Source organism: Macaca nemestrina, chromosome 17, assembly GCF_043159975.1.
Source record: "Macaca nemestrina isolate mMacNem1 chromosome 17, mMacNem.hap1, whole genome shotgun sequence".
NCBI classification, from domain to species: Eukaryota; Metazoa; Chordata; class Mammalia; order Primates; family Cercopithecidae; genus Macaca; species Macaca nemestrina.
This window is the reverse complement of record NC_092141.1, coordinates 41,856,788-41,878,022: the sequence shown is the minus strand read 5'-3', so window position 1 is coordinate 41,878,022 and position 21,235 is coordinate 41,856,788. Positions and strand designations below refer to the sequence as shown.

At 48.6% G+C, this 21,235-nt stretch overlaps 1 protein-coding gene across 2 annotated transcripts in view; it reads left to right on the top strand.

Moving 5' to 3' along the window:
* Nucleotides 1-21,235, top strand: part of LOC105485175 (acid sensing ion channel subunit 2) — a 1,135,324-nt gene that overhangs the window by 850,510 nt on the left and 263,579 nt on the right. Inside the window, exon 1 of one of the 2 annotated variants that reach the window (XM_071082717.1) lies at nucleotides 3,390-5,277. The exons of the other annotated variant lie outside the window; for it this stretch is intronic. Within the exon in view, the coding sequence (XP_070938818.1) occupies nucleotides 4,570-5,277 (708 nt within the window). The 5' untranslated portion in view covers nucleotides 3,390-4,569. Of the gene's footprint in view, nucleotides 1-3,389; nucleotides 5,278-21,235 lie in introns of those variants that run through there. 2 annotated transcript variants of the gene reach the window in all.

Here is a 21,235-nt window from a genome sequence, read left to right as displayed (position 1 = left end):
TAGAGAAAAAGTAGTATTTGCCTCCTTATTTTGAGGATTAAACACTTACAGCATGTATGATACTTGTTTTTAGTGTAAAACACTTAGAGGAGGCCCTAGCACTTAGGAAGTCCTACATTTATTTTATTATCATAATAATATAATTTTGAAAGGAAGTATGATGGACAGGGGAAGCCTTGCACTTTGGAATGAGTTAGAATTGGATTCAAATCCTGTGCACCAAGCCTTTGCATCAACAATGGTAAAAATAGCCAGGCATGGTAGCACGCTCCTGTAATCCCAGCACTTCGGGAGGCTGAGGCAGGAGGATTGCTTAAACCCAGGAGTTCAAGACCAGCCTGGGCAATATAACAAGACCCTCGTCCCTAAAAAAACAAACAGTGTATTTAAAACAAGGCCAAAAAAAACCTCCCCTGCAGAGTTGGAGTGAGAAATTAAATAACATTTGTTTATGTGCCTAGTTCTGTACCTGGCATACAGTAGTTGTTCAAGAAATACTAGTTCCTTTTTCCCCTTCCCCGGTACCAGTGTTTCATCACTGTGCTAAGAGATAGGGATACAAATAGGAATGAGGTGTAGTCCCTGTCTGCAAATGGGTCATAGTCCAGCAGAAAGGCTTGGACACAAACTGTGACAAGGACTATCAAAGAGGTATCAATCTTCCAAGATGTGATGGGATCATAGGAAAAGCATGACCCAAGTTTGTCTGGGAGAATCAAAGAAACCCTAACCTAGGAGGCAATGCATAAGCTGAGATTTGAAGAAAGAACAGAATTTCACTGGGCTGGTCAAAGTACTGGTCAGAGAAGAGGGTGGGAGTATTTCAAGTTGCATAGAGAATGTGCTGCATACAGGTGCCATAAAGAGAACCATCAATCATTGCTTGGAGTCACTAGCTGCCCATGTGTCTTTCTCTAGATTTCTGTGTCAAGGCCCCTTGGGGCCTAAGCAGGCTACCCCTCCTCTCCCTGAAAGAGCTTCCATCTGGAGAATTAACAGGAAGCCTCATGGCAGAGAAGACACTTGGTCAATCAAAAGTAGCACATGCACATTTCAACGGGGAAATAACTAGGAAAGAGGCAAGCACACAACAGCTGAACACATCGGAAACTTAAAATGTTTTAAAGGCTTTTATAAAATAGAGCTTCATGCCACTCCAGAGTTATGATGCTGGAAGATGGCACATGCTTGTCCTGGTTGCTTCATCAGTAACTGCACTGAGGTCACTAGGTCACCCCACCTTGGCCAAGACACGGGTCACTGTGGCATTTCCAGGACCCTTGAGACCAGGCTGGGAGCACCGGAGTATGAGCCTTTGGTAGAGGCCGCAGTACAGCAGGCAGTTTCAGAACCCTCCTCTCAAAGCCAGCAACAGACATCTTCAACCAACCAAACCCAAAGCCAACTGTCATCAATGACCAATTGCAAAAGGTTTTTCCCCAGATGAGTGAGAAGGGCTTCCAGGTGTGTGTGTGTGTGTGTGTGTGTGCGTGTGTGTGTGTTGTGCATGTTACATGTATGTGTGTTGTGTGTAGGTATTATGCAGTATGCATTGGGTATATGTGCATTTGGGTGTATATGTTGGTATACATGTATGTTCATGTATAAGTGTGTAGTGTGTGTGTGTATATGTGTGCTTGTACATGTGTGACTCTGTGGATGTATGTATGTGGGTGAGTGGGAAATGAGGGGCTCAGAGGTCCTCTTCTCCAGAGACCAGCTGCAGGAAGTCATCACGCTGCAGGGGTGCCCTCAGGTCAGTGGGGAGGGAAAATCCACCCCAGCACTGCTTCTCTCCTGCTTTGAAACCCACAGCTCATTCAACAGATCTGGCCAAATCGTCCCTAATTCATCATTACAAAGAGGGTAAAACTCCTTTCCTCACCCAAATCTCTGCTTCTCCAAGCCTCCTCTCCCCCAAAGGATACACACTTCGGTTCTTCTTCCACTGGAGCGTCCTCCCACCTTTGGAGTCCCTTCACACTGCCTCCCCCACCAAATTCTACTCTCTGGATAATGTCTGGAAAACGCCTTTATCTCATGGAGTAATGGGGCTCCAAGTGTTCCCTGCCCCAGCAAGGCCTCAGTGAGCCAACTATTTGGGAAACATGGGTAGAGTCCTACTGTGCACCCTACATGCCCAGCCAGCCACAAGAGCAAGACTCCCACCCTGCCCTCAAGGTGCTTGGTCAGGAGAATGAAAACTGTAAGGCCTTGTGGTGCAGTAGAAAGAGCTAGAGCTTTGGGGACCTGGGTGCTGAATCCAGATCTACCACTTACAGGCTGTGTGACCTTGGGTAAGTACTTGGCCTTCCTAATCTCACCTCTGAAATGGAGCTAGCAGTGCACTATGTGTCTCATCCATCCTCCCAAACAAGTCAAGGCAAAATATTAAATATTAAAAAGACCAAATCAAAGAGTCTAAAGTGCCCAGAGGTTAGTGGGATATCCTGGGCCCATCCAGGATGGAAGGGTGACATTATCAGACAACCAGTGGGCTGCCGGATCCCAGCGAGGGGAATGGGAAAGATGGAGTCTCCTGTACCTGGAAGTCCCACTCCTCCTTCCCACTCTCTTGGAGAGCTGTGCTTGGCAGACTGGGCCAGGGCTGAGCAATAGGCACTTCCAGGGAAGGGGCTGGGGCACACATGGAATGCCCCTAAGAGGCTGAGGGGAGGATTGTCCCACTGAACCTACCCTGCTCGCAATGCCTCAACACACATACTCATTACATACACACACACATACACACATACACACATGCACATACACACACACATAAAACACACCACATCTAGAAACCCTGATATCCACCCACACATCAACACATCCATTTCAAACCCAGGACTCATTAAGTGCACACACACACACGGAACATACATGTCACCATAGACATTACATCCCGCATGCACCACACTCTAATGGCCACAGCACGCCACCCGCAGACATGCTCACATTCAAGAATTTCACAGAAATGCCCATTCACACATACACAATGCACATCCTACGCACACCCAATACTTGGCACCACACTCGCAATCGTGTTCAAATGCCCACACTACACAGCAACTTGCTCTCTCCACAGCCCCTCTCACACACTCAGGAGTCCTCTCACCCCTGTCTACACTGCGGCCACATCAACACAATGGTTATACTACTTATCTCTCCCACAAGCCCACACACAGGAGCACATCTGTACAGCGCATCCCCATCCCGATCCCCACCACACCCCACCCCCGCACCCGGCCGACTCCAGCAAGAGGCTTCCCGCTCGGTGTGCAGCGGCCACAGTGGCCAGGAATTAAAATGCAGCGAGGAGGAGCCGGGCGCGTCAGCACCGCGTCTCCAGGAGCGCACGGCGCTCACGGTCGCCGCCGCCCCGCCCGCCCCGAGCCGCGGGGCCAGCGAGCGGAGGAGCAGGTGCTCGGAGCCCAGCCGCGCCAGCGTCGCGCGGCCGCTGCCCAAGTTCGCCTGGGGCCCGAAGAGGGTTCTCCCAGGCAACCGGGGAAGGAGCTTAGCCGGCGTCACGGCCACCGTGAGCTCGGAGTCTTGAGAGGAGAAGGGCGCGCGGAGCAGCGAGTCCGGGTCACCCCCTGGAGGTGTTGGCGGGGCTCCGCAGTCCCCAGCTCTTGTCGCCGCCGGGGCAGAGAGAAGAGGCAAGAGACAGCAAGGCCGGGCTTTTCTGGAGACGCGAGCCACCTGGGAAAGCCGAGGCGAGAAGCGACACTTCCCTGCAGCTAGCATCCTTGAAGGGGCCCGGCGGCGAACAGCCTCCCGCAGGACGCCCTGAGAAGCTCTCAGCCCCAGGCGAGAGCGGGCTCCTGGCAGGACTTAGGCGCGGGACTTGGGGAAGCCTAAGCGGGTCTCTGCCGAGCGCAGCCCGGGGAGCAGTGACAAGGAAGGGTCCTGGAGGGCAAGGGAAAGAAGGCGGCAGCCGGCAAGGCGACCACTCACCCCCGTACACACCCACCCCGCCCGCCCAGCCAGGAGCTGCGGTGCGCCTCTGGGGGCGCTCGTTCCTTGGCGCCTTCTCTCCCGTGTCCCAGCACCGCTGGGCTACGGGCCGGGCTGGTGGGATCCCTGGGGATGTCCAGATCAGGCATGGTGGCCGAGTGGCCCTTCTCCCAGGACCAGCGTAAAAGCTGGGGTTAAGCGGGGCAGGGGGGACTCGGCTCAGGGTCCCCCGAGGTCCAGGACGAGGGGAGGCGGGCGCAGCACCCAGGGACTGGAGAGGCGGCTCCCTGTGGGACCCCTCCAGAAGTAGTGCCCGGCGCCGGGCATCCTCCAGGAAGACCAGGGACCGGGAGAGTCTGGGAGGCGCTCGGGAGAGGCCACTGCCAGGAGCTGCGGGCTGAGGCGGCGCTCAGTCCCGGGCGGGCGCCCGCGGAGGCGGCAGCGGCGGCGCCGGACGGGCATGCCGCGCCATCGGAGCTCCTTTCGGGCGCACGCTTCCCTGGCGCGGGCTGCGCGCGGCTGCCGCTGCTGCTGCTTCCACTGCTGCTGCGGACTCCCATGGCGGCTCCACCCGGCCGGGGCCGCCGCCGCTGCCGCCAGCCGCGGGCTGAATGAATGAGCCGGAGCGGCGGAGCCGGGCTGCCCGCGGCCGCGCTCACCGGCCCGGGACGCTTCCGCATGGCCCGCGAGGAGCCGGCGCCCGCGGCGGTGGCGGCGGCCGGGCAGCCCGGGGGCGGCAGAGGCGGCGAGCGGGCGCTGCAGGGGCCAGGGGTCGCCCGCAGGGGGCGGCCGTCTCTGAGCCGCGCTAAACTGCACGGGCTGCGGCACATGTGTGCCGGGCGCACGGCGGCGGGGGGCTCCTTCCAGCGGCGGGCGCTGTGGGTGCTGGCCTTCTGTACATCCCTCGGCTTGCTGCTGTCCTGGTCCTCGAACCGCTTGCTCTACTGGCTCAGCTTCCCGTCGCACACGCGGGTGCACCGCGAGTGGAGCCGCCAGTTACCCTTCCCCGCCGTCACCGTGTGCAACAACAACCCCCTGCGCTTCCCGCGCCTCTCCAAGGGGGACCTCTACTATGCCGGCCACTGGCTCGGGCTGCTGCTGCCCAACCGCACCGCGCGCCCGCTCGTCAGCGAGCTGCTGCGCGGCGACGAGCCGCGCCGCCAGTGGTTCCGCAAGCTGGCTGACTTCCGCCTCTTCCTGCCGCCGCGCCACTTCGAGGGCATCAGCGCCGCCTTCATGGACCGCCTGGGCCACCAGCTTGAGGACATGCTGCTCTCCTGCAAGTACCGCGGCGAGCTCTGCGGCCCACACAACTTCTCCTCCGTGAGTTGCCCTGCGCGCGAACCCTCTCCCTCTGCGCCCCACTCCCCGGGAGTCAGGAGGCCTGGTGTTCCGCCCTCTTGGGGCTGTCCCCAGGCCTCTTGCAGTGTTACCACTCCACGATCCCAAGGCAGAACCCACTCGTGGGTCCTCTGAGTCTTCTCCTGCAGGTTTTGAGAACTTGGGCTTAACTGTAGGAGGAGTCGCCTCCCACCAGTGGGAGCTCCCCTGTCCCAGCCCCTCCTTCCAGGGTCAGCCCCCAAACCCCTCATTCTACTCCGTATGGGCCCGTCTGTGAATATTAGTCAGCCTCCTTCTTCCTGACCTCAACTCCAGACCCACAGGACTCCAAGAAACTGCTCTGTCTGGAGTGTAGATAGATCTCTTAAGTGCGGACTTGTTGTCTTTGGGAAAACCAACAGACGGCTCTTTTTTTTTTTTTTTTAATTAAATTTAATTTTAATTAAAAAAAAAAAAAAAAAGAAGCTCTTCAAAAATGGACCGTCAGAAGAATCACGCAGAGTCCCTAAGCAGGCCTACGATCCTAAGCAGCTTATGTCTTCCAAGTTCCCAAACACTTAGACTCTAGGAGAACTTGGGAGGAAACTCCCAGAAAACCAACACTGAAGCTGTAGACAGTTTGGTGGGGGAGGCAGCAGCATGCTTTGGCTACTTTTTCAAAGTGCAGGAGTCTTGAGCATCCAGCCGAACTGAGCAGCGGTGGGCCAGGGTTGGGCCCTTCACCTGGCCTCCATCCCCCATAAAATGTAAGTGTGGGTCTTCTGGTCTGGAGGAATGCTCTGGAGTTGAGAAAGCATCCTAGCAGGGATGTGGATGCAAACAGCCGCGGCCAGGAGAAGCTGTGCTCAGGGTTTGTAAACCATTTGCTGTGCCGGTTCCCTCACGCTGTGGGTCTGGATAACGCAGCTGTTGGACAGAAGGTATCTGCCTTGTGCAGTCTGCCTTGGAGGAGTTCTGGTGCCAGGCCCCAGCATGATGCACGCCTGTCCAGTCATTCATGTGTAAATGTCCCTTAGGTGGGTTTGGGCTTTTCCACTAGTACAGGGAAGGTTGCTGTGTGTGTTTATTGGTAGTGCTCTGATGGTGATTTTACCAGCTCTGATTCATCACTCCTGAGATCCTCATTTCCGACAAAGCTTATTTTGGAATGGTAAAGAGATGCCACGGTTCCAACAGGTGTTGGCATGACGCCGGTCAGGCCAGGTCTCTCATTGGCTGATTGGATTATTCCTTGTCTAGGAAGGCAACCCTGACTTCAATCTTGTCTTGCTGGCTTTGCTTTAAGCTTGTATATTTAGTAGCCCTGAATTATCCACTCTGAAAACATTCCTTATTTCCTGGGCTTTTCAGCTGGCCTTTAAAGAATATCTACTTGCTGACTCCCTGCTTTGGCAAGTAGGAGATGCTGTTAACATATGCTTCTAAGTGATTTCTTCCAGGACTCCAAGCACAATTCTGAGTTCCGCGAAGGTGAAGGAATGAGGGCAGCGATCTCTTGTTTATTGTTTTTTTGCTGATCACTAATTAGCAGCCTCAAGAGTTAAAGTTCAAGGTTACGTCCACGTAGCAGCAGGCTCTCACTCCAGCTCTAAGTTTTACAGCAGGCCCATCAGATGTAATTCTGAAAATCTGACTATTGCTTTGCAAAGTGTGTGGAATTGCATTCTAACAGCCTCTATGCACTTTTGATATTCACCACAGCCCTGCATTAACAATGAGTTTTATTCCCATTTTTAAAATAAGAAAAATGAAGCTCTAAAAGCTGTCCAATGCTCAGAGCCAGCAAGTTCAAAGTCCATCTTTGCATACCACTAATTGCATTACACAGAAACCATATGTACCCTTCCTCTCTGAACTTGGGCCTCTCTTCTCTCAGAGGACTCTTACACAGGACTCTTGCCCTCTCCCCCACCTCTACTCCTAGGAATCCTATCCCTCCTAGGAGCTGGGATAGTGGAAAGTAGAGCCACCCCAGGTGGCCCAGGTCGTCAGAGTCTTGGCAGCATGCCACTGAGGCATGCAGAGGACACAGTCCCTTCAGGAGCTACCTGACTTCAACCTCAGCAACAGGCATAGCCATGAGTTGTGTGGGTCAATTGTTAGGGAGTTGAAGAGAGTAAGGTCCTTCCCATTGGGACACACCCTTCTCTTACCTCCCTGTACTCTGAGTCCCCGCCTTTGAAGAGTTTGCAGGCACACACACACCCAAGCAAAAGTATTACCTCCATTCCTCAAATGTATGTGTTCCTGGAGACTCAGGTGACCCCTAGTGGCTTCCTATAATGGCCCAGTCCTGGGAGTACCCAGCCCCTTAAAGTTGTATGCTATAGGTTTTTCCAAGGACCTCAGAACTAAAGGCTTCACCCCTCTATCTGTAGAAGCCAGAAGCTATTTCAGGGGAGCCCCAAATATACAGCAGGCCCGTCAGGAACATTTTCCTGGCTTAATTCCTGGCTCCTGGCTTAATTCCTCTAGAGAACACCAGTGAAATGCATTTCAGTGAGAAGCAGGCCACTTCTGGGCATTTATTCCTTTTGGGGACAGAGAAGGGAAAGTGGAAAACAAGATGCCAAGCACCCCCCCCCCAGACACCTGTGCTCCCCAATCCTAAGAGGACTAGAGCAACAGGTGAAAGATGGAGTTCTAGAGGAGGCCTTTGGGGGGATGTGCCAGCTGTCCCTAAGTCCCATTTCAACCAGTTAGTCCCTTGGTCTGGAAATAAACCTGGCAGGGAAGGGGGGTGTCTGTTGGGTCTTATCCTCTAGGCCCACTCGAGATGTATTTAGTTGCAGTGCCTCTCTTTGTTGCAGCTGTGCAAGAGTTAATCTCTCAGCAGTCAGATAAAGCAGCTTGGCTTCTGAATGCCTGTGTTGTTTCCCTGGCATCAGCTGTGGACTCGAGCTCTGCACACTCTGGCCCTTCTGGGGTTTCCTGGGTCAGAAGAAGGGAGCCTTCCCAGTAATTGGGTGGGATGCAAAACAGTGAGGCTGAGCTAGCTGGGCACTGGGACTTTGGAAGAAGAACCAGGGGGATGGAACAGAAACCAACAGAGGCCAATCTGACGTCCACTGCAAGAACAAGGAGCAATGGCTCTCTCTCTGGCAGATGACATGGTTCAGGGGAGAGTGCCAGCCAGATCTCAGCGCAGGTTTTTGGTGCTGCCATTTCCTAGCTGTGTGCCTTGGTCATACACTTTGCTCCCTGAGCCTCTGGTAATAATTCCTGCCTCAGAGATCTGGGATGAAGATAACATATGAGCAATAACTGGCGTGTGCCTGGACAGCAGTAGGTGCTCAATATTCAAGAGCCATTGTCATAATGTGGATAAAGTGTTCAGCTCAGTGTCTTGACATCTGATGGTAGCAGTTACTAATTACTATTCATATAATTATCATATTTTATTATAACCACTTACCTGAGTAGAGGTATATGCTCATTTTCTAGTTCATTCGTTCAATCAACCAATGTCTCTTGAAGGTCAACTATATACTAAGTTCTGTACTAGCTGCTGGGGATATAAAATTAAATAAGGCTTGGTACATGCCCTTTGGGAGCTCACAGTGTTGTTGAGGACAGATGTGTGAATAGATGCCAGGAGCGTACAGAGGTGCTGTGTGGGCTCCAAGGATCAGACTGAGGATCTTCGATGGTTTGTTGGAGGAGGTGGTGTCTCAGCTGAATCTTGAAGAATAAGTAGAAGCTCTAAAGTAGGGAAGGAGAGAAAGAGGACTTCAGGGTGAGGGGACAGGAGTCCAAATGCAAGAGTACAGAGACATGAAATGATGAGATTGAACGCATGCATTCTAGGCCCTGAGCCTAGTTGAGGGTGGCCGGAGGGAAGGGCTGGATGTGCTGAGATGGGAGTTGGGCTGAGGGGTGATGATGCAATTGTGTAATGGGTGCCTGGAGACCAAACTAAAGTTTTTGAACTTTGTAGCAAAACTCTGACTTCTTTTCCTACTGGTTGAGAGACCTCATCTGTGTCCCAAACACCCCAGCTGCCACCCTGTTCCTAACTCTATGAGGGGCCACTCCTCCCTGCACAACCGCCTTTTCAAGAGTTAACCTTGAGTTCAGATTTTGGACCACTCATATGTACTGAAAGCCAAGAAAACAACGTTTAGTTTCTTCACATTTTGTCACATCAGACAAGCTGGCTGCTACTTGCCAGGACAGAAAGCAAGAAATCATTTCAGCAATGTATTGTTTAAAATCAGCTAACTCTGTTGAAAAGGCACTAGGCCAGGCAGTCCAGCAGTTGGGAGGATGGATAGGTTTAGGGAATCAAGAAAGATACTTTTGTCTTTAGAGAAAGAGGAATAAATGAGCTAATACATGTGAGGTGCTTAGACCCATTCCTGGCCCTAAGTAAGCACTCAAGAAATGTGAGCTATTTCCATTATTATGACTTGCAGTGAGCATTTTTAGTGAAGGACAAAGGCAAATAGCATTGGGCAGCTGTGATGTGCCAGACTCTGGCTGGGCATGTTTCATGTCATCTCAATTCTCTGCAATAACCCTGGAAGACTGTGTGAAAATCTACATTTTATAAATGGGGGAACTGCAGTGCTGGGATCATCTGTAATCCACCTGAAGTCACAGACTCTGCAGGTAGCAAAGCTTGGATTTGAACCCAAGTCCTCATGACTGCAAAGGTGCATGCACATTCTGCAGCTGCATGAGGAAGGAGTCCAACAGTAGGAGGCAGAGTGTGTCCTGGGAAGTCCAGCCCAGCCTCAGCTTTTCCCTGGCTAGTTGAGTGACTTTGGTCTCAGGGTTCTCCTGTTTAATATGAGGGCATGAGTCAAATGACCAATGGGATTTAGCTGAAAAGTTCTCTATTCAAGTGGGCAGTCAGGGGAACAGAGAGCTCAAATAGTGCAGATGGTGTGAGTTTTTCAGCCAACCATTTATTTTCTTTGCAGAGCTGAAACAGTAATTAAGGGGGAAAATGTACAAGTTATTGAAGTGCTAGAGACAGGACGGTGATTAAATAGACATTTATACAAGGAACATGAAAAGACCTCCACCAGTTATTTGACTTTGGGGAAATTAGTTTAGGGAATCAAATGTAAACTCTGCCCAGGTCTGCAGATATCCAAACTGACCAATGTCAGGATGATTCTGATAGTGGCTATTTTGGGGCCACTGTGGCCAGTTATAAAGGCATCAATCAGATGTCTGCCCAATGGAGAAGGGCTGGAGGAATAGCCAGGACATTTGCTTCATGTGTCAGTTGTCTTCATTCTCCTAAGTGATTTGCTTGGATGAACTACTCAAAAATTAAGTCAACCAATGCATATTAAGCACCTACTATGTGCCAGGCACTGAGCCACCAAGATGACCATAAGTCTGATCTGTTTCTGGTAAATAGGCTTGCAACAGTCAATGTGCCTCATTGGAGTGACTGAGTCTAAAAGGAGCTGTCTGTTATACAGGGAGTGGGGTTGGAATGCAACAGCCTAGAATTTGTATTGGGTACCTGTTACATAAACAGTCACATTCCATTTTAACAGCATGAATGAGTGTCATGGAACCCTGCTTACAGATGAGAAAGCCGAGGCTCAGGGAGGTACAAAGTCACGCATCTGGGAAGTAGTAGAGTCAAGATTCAACCAAAGATCAGTCCAGCTTCAAAGCCCATGTTCTTTCCTATGGCTCCATTCTGCCAACACTCAGAGATGCTGATAAGAACAAATCCTTTCATGGAGGCTACCATTCACAATCTTCCAAGCCTTGAAGTTTTTTTCACTGTAAGTTGCTGTTGGCCTTGGAGAGTCATCCTGGGTTCCAAGACCTGCAATCCTGAGAAGGAAAGACGGTTCGTAATCGGACAAGATCACTAATGAACTTGTATCCTCCTCTGCCCTCAGACAAATGGAAGAGAAGTAGATCTATGGAGGAGAATCTGCCCAGGAGTAGTGAAAAAAAGTTTTAATTGTGCCACAACCTCAACTAAATTACTATTCTCATTCTTTCAAGGACACTGGTAGCTTGAAGTCCTGCATGAGGAAATGGTGCCAAATTGAGTTCCAGCTCGGGCCTGTGCTAACAAATAGATGACTCACTCATAATTGGAACATGAATTGTTGGTAAAACAAATAGAGACTGCTAACGTACTCAGGAAGTTTGTTCTCCTGAGCATGTCAAATATCTCCCCTGACACCATTGTTTATACTATTAATTTGCCTTGTAAATTTGTTTCCTCCGATTCCACACACATTTATTGAGCTCCTTCTTTCTGCCAGACACTTTCACATTCATTATTTTATTTCCGCTGACAACGGAGCGAGAAAAACGTATTCTTTTGTCCCTGATACCAAAAAGAAAACTGAGGCACAGACTGATTCAGTACCTTGGTCAAGGTCACAGAAGCCCTGACCTTAGGGTTCCAAAGTCAATGCACTGCATCACAATTGTTCCTGCAAAAGATCTTGGTGCAGCTTTGGCCAGACAAACCTGCATTTGTAATCAGCAGAAGCTTAATTTATTATACCTGGATAGGATATGATAATGTACATTGCTATCTCTGCAGTAATGGAGGATGCTGATTACACTCTATTGCCTGCCTAACTCCAGAGGTAGGAGTGACTTGCCGGAGGTCACTCAGCACAGGAATACAACAAGAGCCAGCATTTGAAATAAGGTCTCCTAAGGCCCCATATACCTTTTCTTCCTCCAGCACCTCTGTTGCTGGTCAGTGTGAGTTTGAGATTTCACCTGACCTGGAAGATTGTCTTAAGGAAAAAGTGATGGGCTTGTGAGTACTTTGCAGAAAAGAACGGGTACTAAACTGCTGCACCACACTCCAGTTGGCAGTGGACAGGTGTGGAGTCCTTAAGGGGGCTACGCTCCTCAAATTTGAGCATGTCTGGGTTACTAGGCCCTCAACAGAGACCCTGATTCAGTAGGTTGGAGCAGGGTGTGAGATTTGCATTTCTAACAAGCTCCCAGCTGGTACAGATGCTGCTGGTCCACGAACCACACTTGCTTTGAGAGACAGGGCTGTGGGCTCCTGGAAGCCCTGTGAATGCTGATAAGGAGGGATCCCTGTGGTTCAGCCATATCCAATTCATTGGATCTATAAAAGTGCATGTGGGATGAGCATCCTAGAGTGAAGCAAATAAGTGTGCCTGGGGAGCGGTCCTGGGCTCCCCAGTGAACCCAAGAGAATGTGCAATATCAGAAGCATCAGTGCTCTGGGGGAAGCCCTCTGCCACACCAGAGCAGGGTTAACAGAGGGCCAGGGCCTAGCTGGAGTGTCAGTCAAACCAAAGTTCTAAGGCCATGTGGTAGGCTGAATGATGCCCCCTCAACGATGCCCATGACCTCATCCCTAGAATCTATGAATACATTACCCTATGTAGAAAAGGGACTTTGCAGATGTGATTTTTAAGTTAAGGATTTTGAGATAGGGAGAATATCCTGGGTTATCTGGATGGGCCCAGTGTAATCTTAGGTCCTTAAAAGTGACAAAAGGAGACGGGAGAATCAGAGTGAGAGGAGATGTAACTGCAGAAGCAGAGGTCAGAGAGAAAGAGGCCAGGCGCGGTGGTTCATGCCTGTAATCCCAGCACTTTGAGAAGCCGAGGTGGCAGATCACTTGAGGTCAGGAGTTCAAGACCAGTCTGGCCAACATGGTGAAACACCATCTCTACTAAAAATTCAAAAATTAGCTGGGTCTGATGGCAGGCACCTGTAGTCCCAGCTACTCAGGAGGCTGAGGCAGGAAAATCACTTGAACCTGGGAGGTGGAGGTTACAATGAGCCAAGACTGCACCACTACACTCCAGCCTGGACAACAGAGCAAGACTCTGTCACATACACACACACACACACACACACACACACACACACACAAAGTCGGAGAAAAAGAGAGAGATTTGAAAGTGTTACTTTGATGGCTTTGAAGATGGAAGAGGGGGCACAAATTAGGGAAGATAGGTGGCCTCTAGATGCTGGAAAAGCCAAGGAAACAGATTTTGCCCTAAAGCCTCCAGAAGGAACACAGCTTTGCTGGCACTTTGATTTTAGCTGGTAAGACTCATTTCAGACTTCCGACCTCCAGAACTATAAGATAATAAATGTATGTTGTTTGAAGCCAGTAAAGTTTGTGTAATTTGTTACAGCAAGAATTGGAAATTAATAGAAGCCTCATTTGTTTCTGATGTACAAAACACTTTCTATTGCAGACCTGAATCCACATTAGTGAACGAGGCTGGGTAATTTTGCCGCAGGATCTGTCCAAAATTCAAGAAAATAAAAGAATGTGTAACAAACACGCATCTAGTTTCAGAAATAGCTTGGGAGTATTTTAACCACACTTACATAATGCAAGATTGGGAAGTTGGACTCCAGAAACTTAGAAAGGAGGTGGTTAGGGGAAGTAGAAAGGAGATTACCTCAGGAGTCAGACAGACTCAAGTTCAAATCCCAGCGTTGCCAGGTATTGTGTTGGCTGGGTGGCTGTTAGAGAGGTGCTTACCCTTACTGAGACTCGTTTGGCTCATGACTTCATATTACAAAGGAGGATCCTGAGGCCAAAGTCACCCAGCCATTCAAGCAAAGAGAAGGGTGGACTGGACTTCCCAAGACACAGCCTGCCTCCCACCAATGCGTTCCTTCTTCATGTAGCTACAGTAAGAGCTTTTGTTTCCTCATTTGCAAAACACAGACCATACTCTTTGTGTAGGGCTGTTTCAAAACTTAAAAAGCATATGTTAATCCCTTTAAACATTATTAAGAGCCAGCCATAGGCTAGTGTTTGTGGATAAATGTTGAGTATAAATACAGAAAGTGTTCCTACTCTCTTGTATGTAAAGGCAGAGCACAGGTGTGTGAGTGCTAAATAAATGTGAGTTATCACTGTCATCTTCATCATCCTTATCATCATTAAAATAGGCCATTCCCCTCAATTCTTCCAAGAAAGACTTTTAAGGCCATAGAAGAGTAGTCTTCAATGGCCTTCTATATATTGTTACAATTCTAGCCAAGAAACATTATGTCGTTTTCATATCACACCTCTCTGGGTAGGTCAGAGCCCTTTTGTGTCTCTTCCCCATTCAGTACTCTGATCAAAATTAAAAATCAGAGAGGGAGATTGAGTTGCTCAAGGTCACACCGCAGGTCACTGGGAAGCTTCAAATAGACTGTAAGGAGATTCATGCTTAAGCCTACAGATGACACTTTTTTATCACAGCAATATCAGTTTGTTCCTCTGTAAATTCTCTCTTCTTCCAAAATATGTATTCTGGCCATCCCCATTTGATTCTGATGGCATATCTGATCTGAAAGTTGTTGATACTCTGATCTTTGAAAGTGAAGGGTTTAATCTTCTCTTGGAACCCCTCCCAATGAAAATTATTTTCCCACTTTGAAATGGCACGGGCATCCACTGTGAACTCACATCCATAAATCTAAGCCTACTGCTCAGGAAAGCAGATGAGGTTTGATTCTGCTTCTCAGCACAGTCTCACAGAGAAAATTATGGAAAGAATTTGATTTATAGAACCACCTCAAAGGCTCTGGAGTGAGACGCGTGTTTATTCACTTTATTACCATTTATTTTACACTATCTCTTTACGCTCCCTGCACATGGATTTGAAAGATGATTTGGATAGATGCTTATGACCTGTCAGATTGTGTGGTTCTGTTAAGGCACATGGCTGCCAACATCTCGGGTTGGGGGATCCTCATACCAGTGTTGGGGGTCAGGCCCAGCCTCTAACAAACAGATGTGGAGACTCTAGCCCAGAGTTCTTGTCTGAACTTTCCCAGCTCTATGTTTGTATGGTACTTAGTGTGGATCTCCAGCTGCAACCGCAGGATGTATACAGGCAGGCTTGATTTAAGATTCAAATATCTCAGAACAGCTGGGGATATTTAACATCACTATAATTACATTACATTTTTGATGGTGCATGGAGAGCCTTTTTTTGTTGTTGTTGAATATTCTATGAGCATCAAATATTTTAACCAGCCGGGGAAACATGACTGCATTTTTCACATCCAAGTAGTTTTGTTTTTATAATTCCGGCCGGGGATGAGTGTTTCGGGCTCTCATCTTTTGCCACGTCTTTGGAACAGCAAGAGCAATGTCTCCTACGCTCTTAGGTGGGCTATGATGCTGGGGAAAGACAAATATGGAGGAGGGATGTGTAGGCACCCGCTATGTGCCAGGAGTGAGGAGGGGTCGGCTCACCAAAAGTGGCCTTGCTAGTAAATGATGTAGCTGAGATCTCTACAAAGGCAAGTCTAACAACTTAGGTGGAATGGGTTGCCAGGAAGTGGGACACAGGAGAGGGATAAAGGAAGGCTGCTACGTGGCTCTGTGCCTCCCATTTGTTATCTTCTTTAATCCTCAGGACAATACTCTGGGGTTATACCCATTTTACCAATGAGGAAACCAAAGTTCAGAAGGTTAATGGAAAGAGTGGTGATGAGGACCTGCATCTCACACTCTTAAAAGATAGCATTTGGAATATTCACTGCACACCATCACAACTGTCTAATTAAAAAAAAAATTATAGAGTTGTGGTCTTGCTGTATTACCTAGGCAGGTCTAGAACTCCTGGGCTCAAGCAGTCCTCCCCCTCAGCCTCCCAAAGTGCTGGGATTACAGGTGTGAGCCACCATGCTAGACTGGAATTTTTAATTTATGTTGACCCCTGGCTACCTCACTCCCATTGCCCCTCTCTCCTGCTCCATGTTCCAAGAATTTTAACCAGCCAACAAGCCAGGAAAGTATCTACTACCTTGAGCAACCTCCCGTTTCCCACTCTCCTGGATTTATGAGTTCATGGCCCAAAGTCACAAAGCTAAGTCACTGATGAGCTGCTTATCTCTATTCCAAGGAATTTTCCACCTTCCATGTCCTTGCTTCCTTTCCCCTGGATTCCCTGATCCACTGTCTCTGCCTCTGATGCCCTGTCTGTTCTAGACGACTTGGTGCTTAGATATGCCCAGAATATGCCTGGAAGGATGCCTGAGATCTGATAGCAGGCTGCCTCTGAGGAGGGGCCTGGAAGATGGGGTGCAGAAGGAGAGAGGGAGCCCTGCTTCTCACTCTTCACTCTTATCTATGACCTGAATATTTTTAGCCACGTGTGTGTGTAGCTTACAACAAATCAACATATAAGACAAAAGAAAAATACTGTTTCTAAAAATCTCATCTCTTCTGTGGTTATCTGAGGCCACTTTTCCATATAAATCATCTGTAGGCAAAGGGATGCTTTCCACCCTTTCAACCACGCAAAACTCACTTTGTTTATGCCCCTCTGATAACCCTTTCCTTTCTCGGTCTTTTATTGCAATCCTATGCATTGACTCAGATTCCCCTTCCTCAGCTATCATCTCCTTGAGGGCAAGGGCCATGTCTGGTTTTATCCTGTAGCTGTCTGGGCACCTAACGCTGCGCCTTGTAAGTGACAAGTTCCCTGTCTGAATATTGAATTGTTGAAACAGGAAAAAGGATGGTTCCACCAAAAAAAAAATATGTGGACTCATTCGTTCATTCATTCATTCATTCATTCAATAAAGAGTTATGGCGAACGATCACAGGCCAGGGATCCCGGGGGGATATGGGATATGGAGGGAAATGGAGCTGACCCTCCTTCACAGAGCTCTCATCCGGATCTGTGCTTTCCAAGTCTTCCCAAAGATCAGAACGATGGGAAGGGCTGGTTTAAAAATCCCTCGCTCCAAACCAGAACTATTGAATCAGAATTTATGGGGGAGCAGCCCATCAAATTTTTTTTTTTGGGACAGAGTCTGGCCCTGTCACCCAGGATGGAGTGCAAGGGTCTGATCTCAGCTCAGGCAGTCCTCTTGCCTCAGCCTCTCAAGTAGCTGGGACTACAGACATGCACCACCGTGCCTAACTGATTTTTCCATTGGTCTATTTTTAACAGACACCCCCAGGTGATTAAGGATTTTAGAAAAACATTGTATGTTGGGGGGTAGAGGAGCAGATAATATGTAAATAAACAAATAAATGAACAAGACTGCTTCCAATATTAATAAATGCTGTGAAGGAAAAAAAGAATGAATAAGGGCATCTGATAGGGAACAGCAGGGGTTGCCTGAAGCCAGGGAGCAGGGGAGGATCGATTATCTGAGGAAGTGACATCTTCGCTGAGATCAGGAAGATGAGAAGGGGAAGCTATGCAGAGATCCGGAAAAGGATTCCAAACAGGGTAACAGCCAACTAAAGGCCCCCAGTTGGAGAAGTATCTGTCTTCTTCCTTCCCACACTGGAAAACCCAATTCCAGTCACTCAATCGCTTGTTCTTTGTACTGCGGGTACATCTGGCTCCTTCCAAAATGTGACTGCCTCTCTCTCACCCACACAGTATGAGAGAACAGCCTGATTCTAGCAGCTTTGGAAATATTGACCTCCGGAATGCTAATGTAACATAGCTTTAGGTCCTTAGGCCGAACTTTCCTTTAAAAAATAACTCCAAGTGAGTGGAAAAAAACTGCAGCAGGAGGAATCCAATCACAAATCCCTGTCTAAGGGCAGCTCAGTGAGACCAACTTAGCCAGGCCCTTTTCTTTGGAGTATTCCATTCTGGGTAATTAGCACCGCGTTCCTCTGCTGATTAATCTTCACGAGGGCAAAGGTCTTAAGCCTTTGATGTTCAGAGAGAGTTTCCTCATTCAGCCTCCAAAATGTTAGGTCAGGATGGCTGGTTGCCCACAGCGAAAACAGACCCTTTCCCTGGCATCGAGTTTCGCAGAGAACTTGCAAATCTTTCACTTCCGTTGGTCTTCCCGATAACCACGTGCTTTAGTAAAGCAAATCGAAGTGCTCCTGTTTTACAGGTGGGGCAGCTAAGCCCAGAGAAGAGAACTGACTTGCCCAAGGTTACCCAGCTGGTACCAAAGCCAGGTGGGTTCTGATTCCTGTTCCAGAACTTTCCTGACTCATGGTGGTGAATTGCCACTGGGAGTTTAAATATGTGTCCTTCTCCAAGTCTCAAAGTCAGTGTCACCTCCTAGGGGAAGTCTTCCCTGATCTCAAAGGAGAGCACTGTGAAACCTGGTCAGAGGGAATTGAATCTTTGTGGCTGGGAGGGCCCACAGTGCCACCTGGGTCATCTATAGACAGAATGTCTCAAACTTCAATAGCTTTTATGTGCATGAGAGTCACCTGGGAATATTGCAATAACACAGATTCTGGCTTAGTAGGTGGAGCCTGAGATTCTGCATTCCTCTCAAGCTCCTAAGTGACACCGATACCACAGGTACATGGACCACATTTTATGTAGCAAGGATCTACAAGGCTAGAGGCAAAAGCAGGATGGAAAAAAAGAGAAAGAAGGGCCTCTGTCCCCAGACAGACCTGAGTGCATATCAATCCTGCCACTTTATTCTTTTACAATAAATCATCCCTTCGGACAGCGTTCAAAGCCCACCTTGTCCTGAATCCTGCTCTGAGAAGCACAGCTGCTTCTCCCAGGCTAGACTGTCAGGCTGCTGCTGCTGCTTAGATGTGCAGACAGCACAGCAATTGGTAAGTTCCTATTAAGGATAACTGTTTCCTTTATCTTTATATGATACTGAAATGACAAGTCATTGAGGGAGTCCATATGAATGGAGAAATGGCAATGGAGTCACATACCTCCAAAAAGAGTTAGTTCCTGTGAGGATGAGCTGCTAGGTATTTCTGCTCCCTTTTCTGATTTTGTGGATATCAGTAAATGTGACAATGACAGGTGAGAATCCAAGGAGAGCCTCTGGCTTGATCACAGTAATCAGTTTTTGTCTTTGAGCAGCTTGTTGCTACTGAGGGGGGAGAAAGTCTTCAATTAAGGGAGCCGTGCCAATAACAGGGCATTTCTAGGTAATGCAGCTAGAAGCCTTCACTTTTGTTGTTACAAGGCCATTAGTTAGAATTGCTAAGGTTGTTTGCAAACCATGCCTTAGCTTATTCATTCAATTAAGTCATTCATACCCTCATTTGTTTTTTCAGCCATTCGTTCCTTTGCTCACTCTTTTATTCATTCACTGATTGACAGCTACATTTACTCATGCATACATTTATTAAGTACCTTCTATATACCAGGCACTGTGCCAGCCTCTAAGGAATCAAAGTGAATATACTCCAGGTCATCAAGTCAATCTCCCCTGCCCCCATAGTATCCCATATCCAGGCAACAAACTAGACCCCTCAATGGCCTCTCCAGTCTGGTGCTGAAAAACTGGACCAGCCATTTATCTTTTGTCTAAAATCTTCCCTGCCTAAAATTATCATGTGGTTCCCTGTTGCCTACAAGAGAAGGCCAAGCACCCAGGTAATCTCCAGACTGTCACCCCCACATATGCATTCCGCCATGTTGAGCTGCCAGGATTCACTGTATCTACCGTGTTCTTCCAAGCCTTTCCATATGCTGTTCCCTCTGTCTGGAATGTCCTGTAACCCCCTGGTCTTCCCTGTGCTGCATACAGCCACTGATGCCCTGAGAGACTACCATGGAGTGGGTAAGGGTAAGGGCACCTGAGTTCAAGTCTTCACTTTCCCATAGACAGATTTTACGGAAGTCTGTGCAAGCAGTTTCACGTCCATTCTCCATTTGGATTTGCACAACTCTAGGGAAAGGTAACGAAAGAGTTCCAAATCCCAGGCAACTGGAGTGACTTGCTCAAGGTCACGAAGCAAGAGTCCAGGTCTAAGCTACAACCTAGCTCTTCTCACTCCCTTTTCAGGGCTGATGCTAGTTTACGACACACACAAAGAAGACGTTAGCCATTGGGAGTCATTAATTGATACCTGTAGCCATTTTTATTACTTTCCACTGAAGTCTAGAAGGATATGCTCTGGCCAGACAAGTAAGCTGCAGAGGAGAACTGAGGTTATTGTGTGATGATTCAGGTTTTCGTAAAAGCAGGTTTTGCCTGAGATATTTAAATAACTCAGTTACTGCTGCCCCATCCAGGAGAGGACAACCAGGCAGTGGTATATGACTTCTGGGTGGGAGGGGAATTGTGTGGGAGGCGGGAGTCAGGCTTCCAGAGAGAAATTACCACTTTGTATTTATTACTTTGGCTGGCAGGAGTGCCGCAGGGACAGGCTTGCTAATACATTGGATAATTGCCTCAGTTCACCACTTCATTTTGCAGTGTGTAGACCAGCCCAGTACCTAGAGCTCTCTCTGGGGGCATGAGGTGCTGGTGAGGAGGCGTGGGGAGTGGGAGAAATGAGGAGGGGTGGTGTCTATCTTCAGGTACTAGGGGGCACCAGGATCATCAGGTCACTTTGACCACAAGTGCAGAGTGACAAGAGTGGAGGAAGAGTCCCAAGCTAGGAACCAGGAGACCAGAGTTGCACTCTACCACTAACTTCTGGACAACCCTGGATCCTTAGCTGCCCCTCTCTGGGCCTCTAGTGCCCATTCGGAAAATAAAGGAGATCATAAGTCAGTATTTTTCAACTCTAGCTGCACATTAGAATCATCTGGATAATTTTTTTAAAAAATTACTAAAGCCCAAGCTCAACCCCCAGAGATTCTGATTTCATTGGCTTGGAGTCAAGACCAAGCATGGGTGTTTTTTAGCTGGAGTTGAGTCACTGATCTATGCAATCTTTCTTAAAATCGACATTCTAGGATTCCGTGTTGTCAAAAAAGGCAACAAGTCAGTGACCTTGAGATCCAAGGTCACGTGTTTCCATGTTTAGAGTTTTGCTATCAGTTATTTGTACCTGCTGGATTATTTGTACTATCTCTCCCCAGTTAAGTTTCCTCTTATCAGTGAATGTTGGAGAACTATACACTAAGAAACAGGAGGTTTCACTTCTGGTCTTTTTTGTATTAGCTCTGTGGCATGGGCAAGTCAATGTCAGCTCCCTGGGCCTCAATTTCCTCATCCCCAGCTAATGAGAAAGCATCTGGCCCCTGCCTACCTGCAAGCAGGTGTTGGAGCAGAGTTGGTTTTACAATGC